This window comes from Rhinopithecus roxellana, chromosome 5 (genome assembly GCF_007565055.1).
Source record: "Rhinopithecus roxellana isolate Shanxi Qingling chromosome 5, ASM756505v1, whole genome shotgun sequence".
In the NCBI taxonomy this organism is placed as follows: Eukaryota; Metazoa; Chordata; class Mammalia; order Primates; family Cercopithecidae; genus Rhinopithecus; species Rhinopithecus roxellana.
In genome coordinates this window covers 30,775,104-30,791,181 of record NC_044553.1, presented here as the reverse complement: position 1 = coordinate 30,791,181, position 16,078 = coordinate 30,775,104, and the positions used below count along the sequence as shown (strand labels likewise).

Genomic DNA, 16,078 nt, shown 5'->3' with positions numbered 1-16,078 from the left:
GGCCGAGGCGGCGAGTGGCTGGGAGAGTGTGGCTGGGCCCGGTCCTGGGCAGGGGTCAGGAGCTAGGGCCGGGTCCCGGGGTGAGCCGAAACCTGGGGGTCGGGCGGGGCGGGGAATGGGGCGCAGTGAGGCTGGGAGGCGGTCCAGAGCTCGTCCTGCGTAGGGGTAGCCGGGCCCAGGGGGCGCCTGAGCTGGAGGCGGAAGCGTGAAGTTGGGACTGAGTGGGCGAAGAGAACCTGGGCTGAGGTGAGGCCCAGAAGCGAGAATGGAGGAGAGAAGGAGCTAGCCCCCGAAGGAGTGTTGGGGTGGACACACCTGGACGGGACCCATTTTCAAAATGTCAGGCTTTTGCATTTTGTCCAATTTCTTTTCACTTGGTTTCTCTTTCATGGGCAGGCCAAGTCCTCGCCGAACTCCATCTCATTGCCCGATTCTCTCAGGCCCAGGTGGGGCCCAGATTCTTCTTTGTCCAGTCCCGGGCCCCTGCCCTTGTGGCTGCTCCTTTTTTATTGAGGTGTTTTGTTTTGTTTTGTTTTTGAGATGGAGTCTTGCTCTGTACCCCAGGCTGAAGTGCAGTGGCGCGATCTCGGCTCACTGCAAGCTCCGCCTCCCGGGTTCACGCCATTCTCCTGCCTCAGCCTCCTGTAATTCAGAGTAACTGGGACTATAGGCGGCAGCCACCATGCCAGGCTAATTTTTTGTATTTTTAGTAGAGACGGGGGTTTCACCGTGTTAACCAGGATGGTCTCGATCTCCTGACCTCGTGATCCGCCCGCTTTGGCCTGCCAAAGTGCTGGGATTACGTAAAGGCGTGAGCCACCGCGCCCGGACTTTTTTTTTTTAATAAGCTTTTAATTAGTAATGCCGTCACAAAGTAAAGATGCGAGACCACTTGGTCGACTGCGCAATGTCTTTACGCCTCTTAGCCCCTTTTGTTTCAAAAAAAACCCTGAGTATTAGTACAGTGTTTATTCTTCCCAACTGCTCCTAGTTCCTAAATGTGGGTACATTAAGGAATCTTAAGGCCAAAGAGGGTGGGGTGGAGGGGACAGAAGACCTGTGATCCTTGGTGCAGCTCCAAGAATGAAATGACACTTGATGCTTACATTTTCTTAGCAGACATGACCACTTACCACCAAGAAGGGCAGATGCAGCTGCCCCGAGCTGATGCCTTTCGTTCACGTCTCATCAATACTTTCTCTCTCATCGAGCATTTGCAAGGCTTGAGCCAAGCTGTGCCGCGGCATACTATCAGGGAGTTACTTGGTCAGCAGCCTATTTCTTCACTAATTTAAATTTAAGACTCCTATGCACATCCTCTACATTTAAGAGTGGAAAATTCTGGGGAGGTCGGCTTAGTTTCTGGTTTACCAAACTTGATAAATCAAGGGCTTGTAAATAAAACTGAGGAGATAGAATCCATGTCTTTCACTTTTAGGCCTAGGATAGCCACTAGCCATGGGTGATTTGGAAAAGTTTCTGTCAAAGACACTTAAGACTTTGTGAACCTGTTGCTTTTGTGGGCATGGACAGTGTTGGTCATAAGCAGTACATTTTCTCTCCAAACAGAATTCTTAGTTGCTGTGAGAAGAGAAGGACCAGCAGTAAGGCATTAGGGGGACCCATTATCTGACCAATATCCCTGCCCCGAACCCTACCTGCTCTATTTTCTTTGTATTTATCCACTATCCCTTTTTAATTTTTGTTGTAGATCCTTCCCGCCAGAAGAAACTTATGTTGGGAGATCAACACCAGCTAGTGCGCTTCTCTATAAAGCCTCAACGTGTAGGACGGATTTCACATGCCCAGAGGCTGTTGAGCAGGCTTCATGTGCGCTACAGTCAGAGGCCACCTCTTTCTTTGTGGGCCGGATGGGTCCTTGAGTGTATCCTTTCACGTCACTCATTTTTGTCCTGGCTGTTGATGATCTGCCTAATGACTTATTTTTGCTCCCCAAACTCCATTTTCTCATTCTCACTGCTTATGTTATTGCCCTTACTATTTCAGCTGCATAAATCAGAAAGAACTCCACTCTGTACGTTTCCTTAAGAGACAACAGGTCCTCTCTTCAAAAACTTCATCCTCTTCCTGATCTTTTTGAATACGATCGTATTGATGGTTGAAATAGGTGAGAACTGACATTGTATGAAAGAGGAAGTGAGGCCAGGCACGACAGCTCACGCGTGTAATCTTAGCTAGCACTTTAGGAGGCGGAGGCGGGCAGATTGCTGGAGCTTCGGAGTTCAAAACCAGCCTGGGCAACATGGTGAAACCCTGTCTCTACTGAAAAAATACAAAATATTAGCCGGGCGTGGTGGCACGGCCTGTAGTCCCACCTACTCAAGAGGCTGAGTCAGGAGAATCCCTTCAACTCAGGAGGCGGAGGTTTCAGTGAGCGGAGATCATGCCACTGCATTCCAGCCTGGGCGACAGAGTACAACTCTGTCTCAAGAAAAAAAAAAAAAAAGGGAAAAGGAAGTGGGTAGGAATAATTTTTTTTTCTAAATTGATCATTTTACATTTTTGAATGTCATTTGAATTGTGACATTTATATTAAGGACAATTATATTAAGCCTCCTAGAGTAGGATTTATGCAACTGATAAAATCTAGAAATATTGGCTGGGCATGGTAGCTCACCCCTGTAATCTCAGCACTTTGTGAGGCCAAGGTGGTTGGATAACTTGAGGTCAGGAGTTCAAGACCAGCCTGACCAACATGGCGAAACCCCATCTCCACTAAAAATACAAAAAATTAGCTGGGTGTGGTGGCGGGTACCTGTAATCCCAACTACTCAGGAGGCTGAGGCAGGAGAACGCTTGATCCTGGGAGGCGGAGGTTGCAGTGAGCTGAAATCATGCCACTGGACTCCATCTCAAAAAAAAAAAAGAAATATTAATATTTGGAGGGCTCTCAAGAGTATACTAGATACAGAGCATCTAGACACATAAAACTAGCAGTAATATGTAGCAATGTAACAAATCCACAAGGAACTGAACTTGGGAAGACCACTTTTATTTCTGTTGTGAGTTTAGCCTGACGTTTGTTTGAATTAAGGTTTCCTTTTTTTTTTTTTTTTTGAGACGGAGTCTTGCTCTGTCGCCTAGGCTGGAGTGCAGTGGCCGGATCTCAGCTCACTACAAGCTCCGCCTCCCGGGTTTACGCCATTCTCCTGCCTCAGCCTCGGGAGTAGCTGGGACTACAGGCGCCCACCACCTCCCCGGACTAGTTTTTTTGTATTTTTAGTAGAGACGGGGTTTCACTGTGTTAGCCAGGATGGTCTTGATCTCCTGACCTTGTGATCTGCCCATCTTGGCCTCCCAAAGTGCTGGGATTACAGGCTTGAGCCACCGCACCCAGCCTGAATTAGTTTTCTGTTAAAGATATTGGTGCCTATTGGTGAACGGTCTAACATTTACATTTCTTTTTTTTTTTTTTTTTGAGACGGAGTCTCGCTCTGTTGTCCAGGCTGGAGTGCAGTGGGGCGATCTCAGCTCACTACAAGGTCCGCCTCCTGGGTTCATGCCATTCTTCTGCCTCAGCCTCCCTAGTAGCTGGGACTACAGGCACCTGCCACCACACCCAGCTAATTTTTTGTATTTTTTAGTAGAGACAGGGTTTCACTGTGTTAGTCAGGATGGTCTCAATCTCCTCACCTCGTGATCCGCCCGCCTCGGCCTCCCAGAGTGCTGGGATTACAGACGTGAGCCACTGCGCCCGGCCTAAGATTTACATTTTTACAGGTATATTTAGAAAGATTATTTAAGTACAAATAAGAAAGCTCACAAAGTATGGAAAGATAGGTACAACTAAGATATTAGCTGAGCCAAAAAAATTACTTAAAAGGAAATAATTCTTAAACCATAATAAATTATATGAAACATATTCAAAACATAAGGATGTCTGCAAACTCAGTGAGCTCATTTGTTGATAATCTCAAACTGCTCAGAAATGATGAAAGGACAGTAGAACTACTCATTTGTATCATTTTCACTCTTGTGGGGAAGTCTACCACTTTATTTTTTAGAGGCAGAGTCTCATTTTGTTGCTTAGGTTGGAGTGCAGTGCTGTGATCATGGCTCGTTGCAGCCTCGCCCCGCAGGGCTCAATTGATCCTTCCACCTCAGCCTTCTGAGTAGCTTGGAGTACAGGTGCATGCCACTACACCATGCTAATTATGTTGATTTTTTTTTTTGTAGAGACAGGATCTCACTATGTTGCATAGGCTGGTCATGAACTCCTGGGCTCAAAAGATCCTCATGCCTCAGCCTCCCAAAGTGCTGGGATTACAAGCATGAGTCACCATGTCCAGCCTAGGAGGAATATTTAAGAGAAGGGCATAGTTATGAAGCTCTTGGCTGTTTATGTCACATAGATATTTTCCTAAACAGAAATGTACAGTGCCTATAGCCAGTTCAGAACTCTACCTCTAGGTCCAAATCCCCTACAAGCTTATCTCTGGGGCCCAGGCATGGTGGTTCATGCCTGTAATCCCAGCACTTTGGGAGACTGAGGCAGGAGGATCGCTTGAGCTCAGGAGTTTGAGACCAGCCTGGCTAATGTGGAGAAACCTCATCTCTACAAAAAATACAAAATTAGCTAGGCATGGTGACACATGCCTGTAGTCCCAGCTACTCAGCAGGCTGAGGTGGGAGGATCACTTGAGCCTGGGAGGCGGAGGTTGCAGTGAGCCATCATGCAACTGAACTCCAGCCTAGGTGACAAAGTGACACCCTGTCTCAAAAAAATAAGATAGTCCTTTAGTGTAGTGAGGTCAAAGATATTTAAATATACAACAATAATTGATGTCACTGACCCAGTACAGTATACTATATACTTTGAGGTGTTTTATTTCTTCCTCATAATGTTGAAGATTCTGAACTAAGTCACTTATAATTGCCTTTTATTGTATGATTGCTGCCATGTATTTGCCTTGTACGGCTAGGATTATAGTCCTAAGCCTTGGAATGAAGTAAACAATAGTAAATATACAGGATTCCCTGGATCAGTGGTCCCCAGCCTTTTTGGCATCAGGGACTGGTTTCTTGGAAGACAGTTTTTCCATGGATGGGGTAGGAGGGATGATTTCAGGATGAAGCTGTTCCCCCTCAGATCATCAGGCATTAGATTCTCCTAAGGGTCACGCACATGCAGTTCACAATAGGGCTTGCACTCCTGTGAGAATTTAATGCCGCAGCTGATCTGACAGGAGATGGAGCTCAGGCGGTAATGCTCACTCACCCACCACTCATTTCCTGCTGCATGGTCGAGTTCCTAACAGACCATGGACTGGTACCAGTCCGTAGCCTGGGGCTTGGGACCCCTGCCCTAGATCTAATAGACGAATCAAAATAGAATAGCACTAACTGTTCTATTTGTTAAAACAGTTAACTGAATATGCAACATGATCACTGTGCCAGAGGATAAGTAGATTGCCAGACTGGAAATGACCTGTCAAGCTCATGGAAATTTTATCTTATTAAGCTTATTCTTGTGGTAGAGAGGGAGGAGGGATTTTGCAAAGGGAAATGATTTGTGATTAACAGATTTCTTTGAACAGACTAATTCATATGATAAACATTAAGACTTTTTTTAGGCTTAGAATTTTTTTTTCCAGATCATAAAGTGATCTAAACTGTTAGGGCTTTAAAAAATCTACTTCCACAGCTAGATATTGGTAATTCTGTTTTGTACTTTAAGCATCAATTGGCGTATTTTTAAAATCTCATATTTTGTTTCTAAATAATGAGAAAGAAAAAAAGATTTGACTCATTTGCAAGCCTTTGTCAGAAAATAACACATCGCAAGTGTAGACAATGCTTGCTTAAAATTAAAAACTGAGTGTATTGGGAGGCTGAGGTGGAAGGATCACTTGAGCCCAGGAGATTGAGGCTGCAGTAAGCTATGATCTCACCAGTGCACTACAGCCAGGTTGACAGAGCAAGACCCTGTCTCAAAAATAAAATAAAACCTAAGTATAATATCATTACAATTTTTTCCCAAAGGTGGGCGTATTCCTGAAGGTGACCATTTTTTACATTGACTTTTAAAGTCCTAGAGATGGCTTGATGTGCTATATAAAGTTTTTGGTCAAATGAATGGAATATATAGAATCTGATGAAGATCATCTTGAGATTAAACTTGCAGAATTATCATTCTTTTTTTGTATTTCTGTTTGTTTTTTTGAGACGGAGTCTTGCTCTCTCTCCCAGGCTGGAGTACATTGTTGCGATCTCTGCTCACTGCAAGCTCCACCACCCCTGGGTTCACGCCATTCTCCTTCCTCAGCCTCCCGAGAAGCTGGGACTACAGGCGCCCACCACCATGCCTGGCTAAGTTTTTATATTTTTAGTAGAGACGGGGTTTCACCATGTTAGCCAGGATGGTCTCGATCGCCTGACCTTATGATCTGCCTGCCTTGGCCTCCCAAAGTGCTGGGATTAAAGGCGTGAGCCACCGCGCTGGGCCAGAATTATCATTTTTAATGCTGTTCGTGAAATTGTATTTCTGGCTGGGCGTGTGGCTCACGCCTGCAATCCCAGCAATTTGGGAGGCCTAGTCCTGTGGATCACTTGAGGTCAGGAGTTCAAGACGAACCTGGCCAACATGGTGAAACCCCATCTCTACTAAAAATACAAGAATCAGTGGGTATCATGATGTGCACCTATGGTCCCAGTTTCTCAGGAGGCTGAGGCAGGAGAATCGCTTGAACCTAGGAGACGGAGTCTGTAGTGAGCCGAGATAACAGCTGGGCAACAGAGTGAGAATCCATTTCAAAAGAAAAAAATTATGTTTCAACATCAGTGTTCCGGCCGGGCGCGGTGGCTCAAGCCTGTAATCCCAGCACTTTGGGAGGCCGAGACGGGCGGATCATGAGGTCAGGAGATCAAGACCATCCTGGCTAACACAGTGAAACCCCGTATCTACTAAAAAATACAAAAAAAATAGCCGGACGAGGTGGCGGGTGCCTGTAGTCTCAGCTACTCGGGAGGCTGAGGCAGGAGAATGGCGTGAACCCGGGAGGCGGAGCTTGCAGTGACCTGAGATCCGGCCACTGCACTCTAGCCTGGGTGACAGAGAAAGACTCCGTCTCAAAAAAAAAAAAAAAAAAAAAAAAAAAATCAGTGTTCCTTGCTCCTTGCTTCATGATAGATATAACTGGCCAAAACATTACTAAAAATATTAAAACTGTGTAAATGTCAAAATCTACGTCTCAGTTTGTTGTTACAGTGTACTATTCTCACCTATAATATCGGACTCCTTGAAACCAATGTGAATTTACCTGGTATTCTGTGAGGTGACCTACTGTTGTTTTTCTAGAATAGGGAGTAGAAATAGATGACTGTTGATGGTGAACTCTACCCTGTAAAGCAGAATTATATCTTTAGCTGACTTGCTTGATCCAATGACTACTGTCTGTCACCCTGAGAAGAATATTCATGCATAGATGTTCACTGCTACTTCACTACACTGGCTAAGATTCCTGAGTAGACTTCACTGGGCTCCCGGTCTCTATTTCCATTAAGACTCCTTTGCCTTGCTATAGCAGCCTGAAAAATTCCAAGAATTTTAGAAAGTTGTTTTTCATCTTCAGAGAGGACACATTACTTGATGTAGAGTGGAGGCAGTCACTTTTGCATATTCTGTGCTGCTGAGGCAATTTCTGCTATTCATTCCTCTGAACTTCCTTGGGTTCGTTTAGCTTCTATGAAAGTATTCCTTTTTCCAGAGAGTAAAAGTGCTACTGCCTCTGTAATTTGGACTTCCCTACTTAAACTATTTTAAACTACTTAAAACTATCTTCTGCTTCACAAGAGCCTTATTTTACTTCATTTCTTTCTTTGGGTTCCTGTTTTGCAAGGGCAAAAACTGAATAAGAATGATAGCATTCTATTTTCCAGCCACAAATGTGGTTCTCAGCTCTTTCTAATTATATAATCCCATGCTCCTGAGAGCTAGCATTTATTAAGTGAAAAAAATTTGTATTTTATTGAATCTAAGCTGTCATCAATGGTGAAATTCACTATTTACCACTAAGAAATAAAAGTCATGCCCAATTAAACTGGGACACATCACTGGTTGTAAAATGCATCCTCACTTTGGGAGGCCAAGGCGGCAGATCACGAGGTCCAGAGATGGAGACCATCCTGGCCAACGTGGTGAAACCCCATCTCTACCAAAAATACAAAAATTAGCTGCGCATACTGGCACATGCCTGTAGTCCCAGCTACTCGGGAGGCTGAGGAAGGAGAATCCCTTGAACTGGGAGGCGGAGGTTGCAGTGAGCTGAGATTGCGCCACTGCACTCCAGCCTGGCAACAGAGCGAGACACCATCTCAAAAAAAAAAAAAGGCATCCTAATTTCATATATGTTAAAATGTGAAAAATTGTCCATCTTAGAGAAACGTGGGAGAAAGGAAAATTTATGGAAGAAACACAGAGCCTAAATAGGCATAGGAGTGCTGGGTGCAGTGGTTCATGCCTATAACCCCAGCACTTTTAGAGACCAAGGTGGGAGGATTGCTTGAGCCCAGGAGTTTGAGGCCAACCTGGGCAGCATAGGGAGACCCCATCTCTACAAGTAATGTAAATAAAAAATTAGCTGGGCGTGGTAACATGTGCCTGTGGTCCCAGTTACCCAGAGGCTCTTGAGCCCGGGAGATCGAGGCTTCAGCGAACCGTGATTATGCCACTGCACTCCTCCAGCCTGGGTGACAGAGTGAGACTCTGTCTCAAAACAAGCATAGGAATAAGTATAACATAACTCCATTGGTTTTTAGAAGGGGCCAACCTCTGTAAAATTCTAGGGATGATTGAAGTATGACTCTGTTCTTTTTGTCTGGATCCAGTTCAGCATCACAATGACTTTAAAGCCAGAGCACCACAATGTTGATTTCTATTTAGCTTTTAAGCCTATTTTAATCTCAGTTTTTTTTTTTCTAGAGCATGCCATACATCCATTAATTATATAAAAGAGATAAAGGAGGTTGAAAGAGAAAGGCAATGAATTAAGGAATAGCAATTAGTAAATAATAGGGTTCTAGAGAGGAAGTATGCATTCAATTTGCTCTGCAGAACAAAACCAATTTTAGACAGGGAAGAAAGGAAAAGTTTTAAAAGGAAGCTAACAGAACCAGGTGATTTATTGTTATACTTGGATATACCCCAATGATTCTGGCTTGTTTCTACATTCGTTATAAAGTACTTAAGATCTCATGGCCCTGTATTTTCATTCTGTTCTCAAGACCCATTGTTTTCTTGTGAACTTTGGGACTGAGATAACAGTGCAGTAGATGGGGGTGGAGGGTTGGAGGTAGGGGTAATTAAAGAGAGTATTCTCTTAGTGGCTGCGTGACCCCCACAGTGGATAGGAAGTGACTTGTAGCTGGGCAGACATAACTATATCAACAGATTAGTTGTGGCTATGTTTTATGGTCAGTTCTGTCCTTCCCTGTATTTCACAGGTTGAAGCAACAATGTTAAGAAGAGAAACTCAAAGAAAAATGGAACAGTAGTGGGCAAAACTGTGGTTTATTAAGTGTGATCATTCTCCATCATTCGGTTTCCAGCTTCCTTAACTTTTATTCCTCCTTTACTCTATCCTCACAGAATTGCTGGAATCCACAAATACCAAACTATGGCCATTGAAGCTGACTTTGGAGGTGGCAACTTTGTTTATCTTGTTTATTTTCTTCCTGGAGATCCTTCTTAAGTGGCTATCCAACTTTTCCCTTTTCTGGAAGAGTGCCTGGAATGTCTTTGACTTCGTTGTTACCATGTTGGTAAGGATAGAGATCCTGAGGGTTCCTTTAGTGGGATGAGGAATGTGCCTAGGTGAATCGAAAGGACAAGAAAAATTAACATGATAATAGGAAGAAACAAAAATTGACTTAACTTCCTTCATTTGATTTTTTTTTCCTAAAACTAAACATCAGTCATTGCAGGAGTTGTTGGTATTAGGAGCAAGGTAGACTACAACATCAATGCCAACAAGAACATCTGCCAGTTACTGAGCACTTATGAAGTGCCAGGCACTATTTTAGGTGTTTTCCTTACATTACCTCATTTATGCTCCACGACAACCCAATTAAATAACCATGAATTTTATCCCCCTTTTTATATCTGAACTAGTTGAAGTACAGTGTTTAAGCAACTTAATATAGAAACGCTGAATAGGAAACAATTCTCAGAGAATGCTGTTCAAGGGATAATGCCCAGGGAACAATGAAGAGGATGAGATGAAGAAGGTGCAACTGTGCCTGCGTGCCTTGGGGTGTATTTTACTCATAATCTGTGTGTTTTCCACAGTCCCTGCTTCCCGAGGTTGTGGTATTGGTCGGGGTAACAGGCCAATCGGTGTGGCTTCAGCTTCTGAGGATCTGCCGGGTGCTGAGGTCTCTCAAACTCCTTGCACAGTTCCGTCAAATTCGAGTTATTATTTTGGTCCTGGTCAGGGCCCTCAAGGTGATTTGACTATTGCAAGCTAAAGCAGGGGGCAAGATAGATAAATATGTGGACTTAACACAGAATATAGAACAAATCGGCCAGGCACGGTGGCTCACGCCTGTAATCCCAGCACTTTGGGAGGCCGAGACAGGTGGATCATGAGGTCAGGAGATCGAGACCATCCTGGCTAACACGGTGAAACCCCGTCTCTACTAAAAAATACAAAAACTAGCCGGGCGAGGTGGCGGCGCCTGTAGTCCCAGCTACTCGGGAGGCTGAGGCAGGAGAATGGCGTGAACCCGGGAGGCAGAGCTTGCAGTGAGCTGAGATCCGGCCACTGCACTCCAGCCTGGGCGACAGAGTGAGACTCCGTCTCAAAAAAAAAAAAAAAAGAAGACACTTACTAATATTTACACCATGAGAGCTGCAACAAGAAGGCAGAGCACTGCTTTGTTCTACCTCAGCTGGGAACATGTGTATCAGGTGACTCAAACTTGTCACTTCTCAATACAAGTCTGTGAATGACCTCAATAGCACTGTAAGTATTGATTTTGGGTTACAAACATTTAGTGACTAGGCAAATCCACTAATACAGAACTCACAAGTGTCGAAGACTGGCCGGGCGCGGTGGCTCAAGCCTGTAATCCCAGCACTTTGGGAGGCCGAGACGGGCGGATCACGAGGTCAGGAGATCGAGACCATCCTGGCTAACACGGTGAAACCCCGTCTCTACTAAAAAATACAAAAAACTAGCCAGGCGAGGTGGCGGACGCCTGTAGTCCCAGCTACTCCGAGGCTGAGGCAAGAGAATGGCATAAAAACCCGGGAGGCGGAGCTTGCAGTGAGCTGAGAACCGGCCAGGGCACTCCAGCCCGGGCGACAGAGCGAGACTCCGTCTTAAAAAAAAAAAGAAAAAAAAAAAAACAAGTGTCGAAGACTGACTGTAAATGCTGTGGGTAGTTTGGAGCCTCAGGCTATTTTGACCTTGTGACACTGCCATCTCAACATATAGTTTCTAGTTTCTGTTGCCTCAACAGGGAAGAGATTATTGGAGGCTCATTTGCTAGCTCTTAAATTCTTTGGTCAACCACAGTCCATTGAACAGAACTGAGCCCACCTAACTGCAAGAGATCTGGGAAATATGAGGAACACCTAGATATCTAGTAAGCAATTAATATTTCAGTTACAAAAGCCAAAACAAAAAAAGAGAAAAATAATTGTACTTTACAAAGGGAGGCATCTGGCTGGGTGCGGTGGCTCACACCTGTAATCCTAGCACTTGGGAGGCCAAGGCAGGCGAATTGCCTGAGCTCAGGAGTTTGAGACCAGTCTGGGCAATGTGGCGAAACCCTGTCTCTACTAAAAATACAAAAAAAGCAGCTGAGCATGGTGGCGCGCACCAATAATCCCAGCTACTCAGGAGGCTGAAGCATGAGAATTGCTTGAACCCAGGAGGTGGAGGTTGCAGTGAGCTGAGATGATACCACTGCACTGCGGCCTGGGTGACAGAGTGAGACTCAGTTTAAAAATAAAATAAAATAAACAGGCATCTGTTTTTTTTTTTTTTTTTGAGACAGAGTTTCGCTCTTGTTTCCCAGGCTGGACTGCAGTGATGCGATCTCGGCTCACTGCAACCTCCGCCTACCAGTTTCAAGCAATTCTGCTGCCTTAGCCTTCCAGTAGCTGGGGCTACAGGCACGTGCCACCACGCCCAGCTGATTTTTTTGTATTTTTTAGTAGAGACAGGGTTTCACTATGTTGGCCAAGATGGTCTCAATCTCTTGACCTCATGATCCACCCGCCTCGGCCTCCCAAAGTGCTGGGATTACAAGCGTGAGCCACCACGCCTGGCTAGGGAGGCATCTGTTCTTGTCAGGCAGAGAGTGCCCTGTGGGAGTTTTGGGGAGTGAGGATGTTTCAGAGTTCTCAACTCCTGTGGCTCTTCCCAGGTATGTCCATTCCAACTGGCAGATCACAGAGTGTTCTAGTTATCACCAGTCTTATCCATTTCATTTTAGCAGGACTAAATTTAATTGATTAATTTCTTTTTCTGGACTCTTGTAATTTAAGTTTGCTGGTTGTTCTCTGTTTCCATTTGGCCATCTGTAGGTTGGAACTTGTCTCGCTCTTGTTGAACTTTATCAAATTATAAGCAATAACCAATACACTCAAATAGCCTGGCATATTTGCCATAAACCCTAAGCACTTCGCCCTCAGTTTGCACATAGTCTGAATCCTTAGCAGCAAGAGAATTGCTTAATCAATGGTTTACAACAGCAGAACGTGGACTGCCAGGAAATTTTCCATGCTGAGTTGAGGGAATCCTCATTGTTTCTCTCTCTGGTTGACTCAACTAGTTCCATATTTGTTCCGAAGGTCTTTCACTCAAGATACAACTTCCAGATAATCATTTATGTCTTCATTAGAACTCCTTTAGTTTCAAGTAGAAAAAATCATCTTGAGCTATTCTAATATAGTAATAGTAACATTGAGTGGGCCGGGTGCAGTGGCTCAAGCCTGAAATCCCAGCACTTTGGGAGGCCGAGACGGGCGGATCACAAGGTCAGGAGATCGAGACCATCCTGGGGAACACAGTGAAACCTCGTCTCTACTAAAAATACAAAAAACTAGCCGGGCGACGAGGTGGGCGCCTGTAGTCCCAGCTACTTGGGAGGCTGAGGCAGGAGAATGGCGGGAACCCGGGAGGCGGAGCTTGCAGTGAGCTGAGATCCGGCCACTGCACTCCAGCCTGGGCGACCGAGCAAGACTCCGCCTCAAAAAAAAAAAAAAAAAAAAACATTCAGTGAATGTTTATTCTATACCAGTGTCTGGCACGTAATAAATGCTTAATCTTTGTTGAATGAATGCTAGACATTACACTAAGCACTTTAAATGCATTATCTAATTTAATCCTCACAAAAACTCTACGCTAGGATTTTTTCCTTTTTACAGTAAAAACAACAGCAACAACAACCACAACAACAACAAAACAAAAACAGAGATTTAGAAACTGCCCCAGGACACACAGTTAGTAAATGTTGGAACCAGGGTTTGAACCTAGACCATCTCATTTTTTGCTACCCTATGAGGGGAAAAGGAGAATTTATTATAAGAGGGTTGTTACAGAATGAAGGGCAGAAATTCAGAAGGATTACACAATGGGCTGGAACTGGAAAGCTGTTGGGAACTCGGGTCATAGTCTCCCTCGGATTCATCTGTCTGCTTTCTAGACTAGATGTGGTATCCTTGATGGGCAAAGGGAATGTGGGTAAAATTACACAACAGATCATTTCACACATCTCAACTTTTGATTTGCCTTGGAAAATCCCATCATTGCTCCCAGCTGTCTTTGTGACCCGGGTTAAGTCATTCCATTTCTTTGGGCTTCAATTCCCCTGTCTATAAAATGAGAAGTTCTTACCAGAGGATTCCTCAGGTCTCTTTTGTGATCCTGGGAGGCCGAGGCAGGAGGACTGCTTGAGTCCGGGAGTTCGAGGGTGCAGTGAGCTAGGATCATACACAGTATTCCAGCCTGGGCCACAGACCAACACCCTGTCTCTAAATAAATACATAAAAGTAAAACTCCGTGATCCTAAGTGAATCTTCTAGGTCAGAAGCACATTAATAATGAAGATCCATGTGTGGATTTAAGGGAGAGAATGGGGAAGGGTTCTAGGGAAAGAAAGAATAAAAGTTTGGGTATAGCTTCAGTGTTGAGTTGCTGTTTAGAGTTGGTGTAAAGTGAAGGCCTTTGGGAAGATATAAATGGAGAATGGAAAAGAGTTCTAACCCTGGCCTGGGGCAGTGGCTTAAGCCTGTAATCTCAGCACTTTTGGAGGCCGAGGTGGACGAATCACTTGAGGTCAGGAGTTCAAGACCTGCCTGGCCAACATGGTGAAACCCCGTCTCTACTAAAATACAGAAATTAGCTGGGCGTGGTGGTGCATACCTGTAATCCCAGCTACTTGGGAGGCTGAGGCAGGAAAATCGCTTGAACCTGGGAGGCAGAAGTTGCAGTGGTGAGATAGCCCCACTGTAGTCCAGCCTGGGCAACAGAGAGAGATTCCATCTCAAAAAAAACAAAATCAACCCCCCCCCCCGCAAAAAAAACCCACAAAAACAACAAAAAAGACTTCTAACTCTGACCAGACCAGATTATTTTGAATGACATCTCTTTCTCTCTCTGTTCCATGAGCAGTTCTGTGTGTAGGGAGATCAGTCCCTGTGCGTAGTGATTGAATCTGGTTTCTCTCTTCTTGGCTCAGAGTTTTTTTTTTTTTTTTTTTTTTTTTTTTGAGACGGAGTCTGGCTCTGCCGCCCAGGCTGGAGTCCAGTGGCCGGATCTCAGCTCACTGCAAGCTCCGCCTCCCGGGTTTACGCCATTCTCCTGCCTCAGCCTCCTGAGTAGCTGGGACTACAGGCACCCGCCACCTTGCCCGGCTAGTTTTTTGTATTTTTTGGTAGAGACGGGGTTTCACCGGGTTAGCCAGGATGGTCTCGATCTCCTGACCTCGTGATCCGCCCGTCTTGGCCTCCCAAAGTGCTGGGATTACAGGCTTGAGCCACCGCGCCCGTCCAGCTCAGAGTTTTTGATAGGGCTTTCACCTAGACCACAGAGAAAGAACCAAATAATAGGGGATCCCAGAGGGGAAGGGAAGACCCCAACATTTGAATAGCCTAATAAGTAAATCACATTTCTCTGGGTCTGTTTCCTTATCCATAAGTTGAAAAGTTTGGTCTATGTGATCTCTGGGGTACTGTTCAGCTCTTGACACTCTGTGATTCTGGGTAGTGAGTTGAAAGCAGCTTTCCTCTTCCTGATTTCTCCATCCTTGGACCAGACCTCTGTCTTCATTTCTCATCTGTTTATACCTTGCTGCCCAATTTCTTGCTCCTGGGCATCCTTTCTTCCTCATTTTCCTCAAATCCTACTTGCTTCTTAGCTCCTTCATATCCTCTTTGTTTTCTGTGTTTCTGCAGAACCCCAGATTACACCCTTACACACCTGTTCTCCAGTTCTCCATCTCCATGTCTGCCTATTCCTTTCTGCATCACGGGCTCATAACTCAAGCAATCTCCTTGGGTTCCTCTCAGGGGCTCCTGGGATCCCCTATCATTGGTCCCTCTCACAGAAGCATACCCTTCTCCAGAGCCAAAGGATCAGATATTCAGTGGCTCAGGTAACAAACCTGCTGTCAGGTTACAGATATTGTTTCCTGAAAGACCACAGTACAGTGTCAGTGGAGCCTCAGGCTGCCTGCAGTGCCCTGACCTCACCTGGCTATCCCACACAGTTGAGAATAACCAGAACTCCCCTCTGGTACCAGTGTTCACCTGGAAACATGGCTCGGAGACTCTGGCCCCTGCTGCTGGTGCTGCTGCTGTCCTTTGCAGGTGAGAAGAACAGTGAACAGAACTGGGGATGAGGATGAGGGTGGCTGGAAAAAGACTTTAAGAATGTGGAGGTTAACCTGTTAGATAGAAGGACAAAGGAGAGAGGCAGAGACTTATGCAAAAGGAAAAAATGAGGGCTAAGAAAAGCAGGCCAAGACTTAACTATGGGCCAATGAAAGGGGTTCAGCTCACCATCCCCTCACCTCATCTTTAGATCCAGGTAGGGAACTGTGCTCAGAG

The 16,078-nt window shown here is 45.2% G+C and overlaps 1 protein-coding gene across 1 annotated transcript in view; it reads left to right on the top strand.

Moving 5' to 3' along the window:
• Window positions 1–1,272: 1,272 nt before the first annotated feature.
• The window catches only part of LOC104673766 (stereocilin-like), a 28,086-nt gene continuing 13,280 nt past the window's right edge, over window positions 1,273–16,078 (top strand). Inside the window, 3 exon segments of the mRNA XM_030930803.1 lie at window positions 1,273–1,885; window positions 9,608–9,780; window positions 15,644–15,838. Of these exon segments, the coding sequence (XP_030786663.1) occupies window positions 9,752–9,780; window positions 15,644–15,838 (224 nt within the window). The 5' untranslated portion in view covers window positions 1,273–1,885; window positions 9,608–9,751.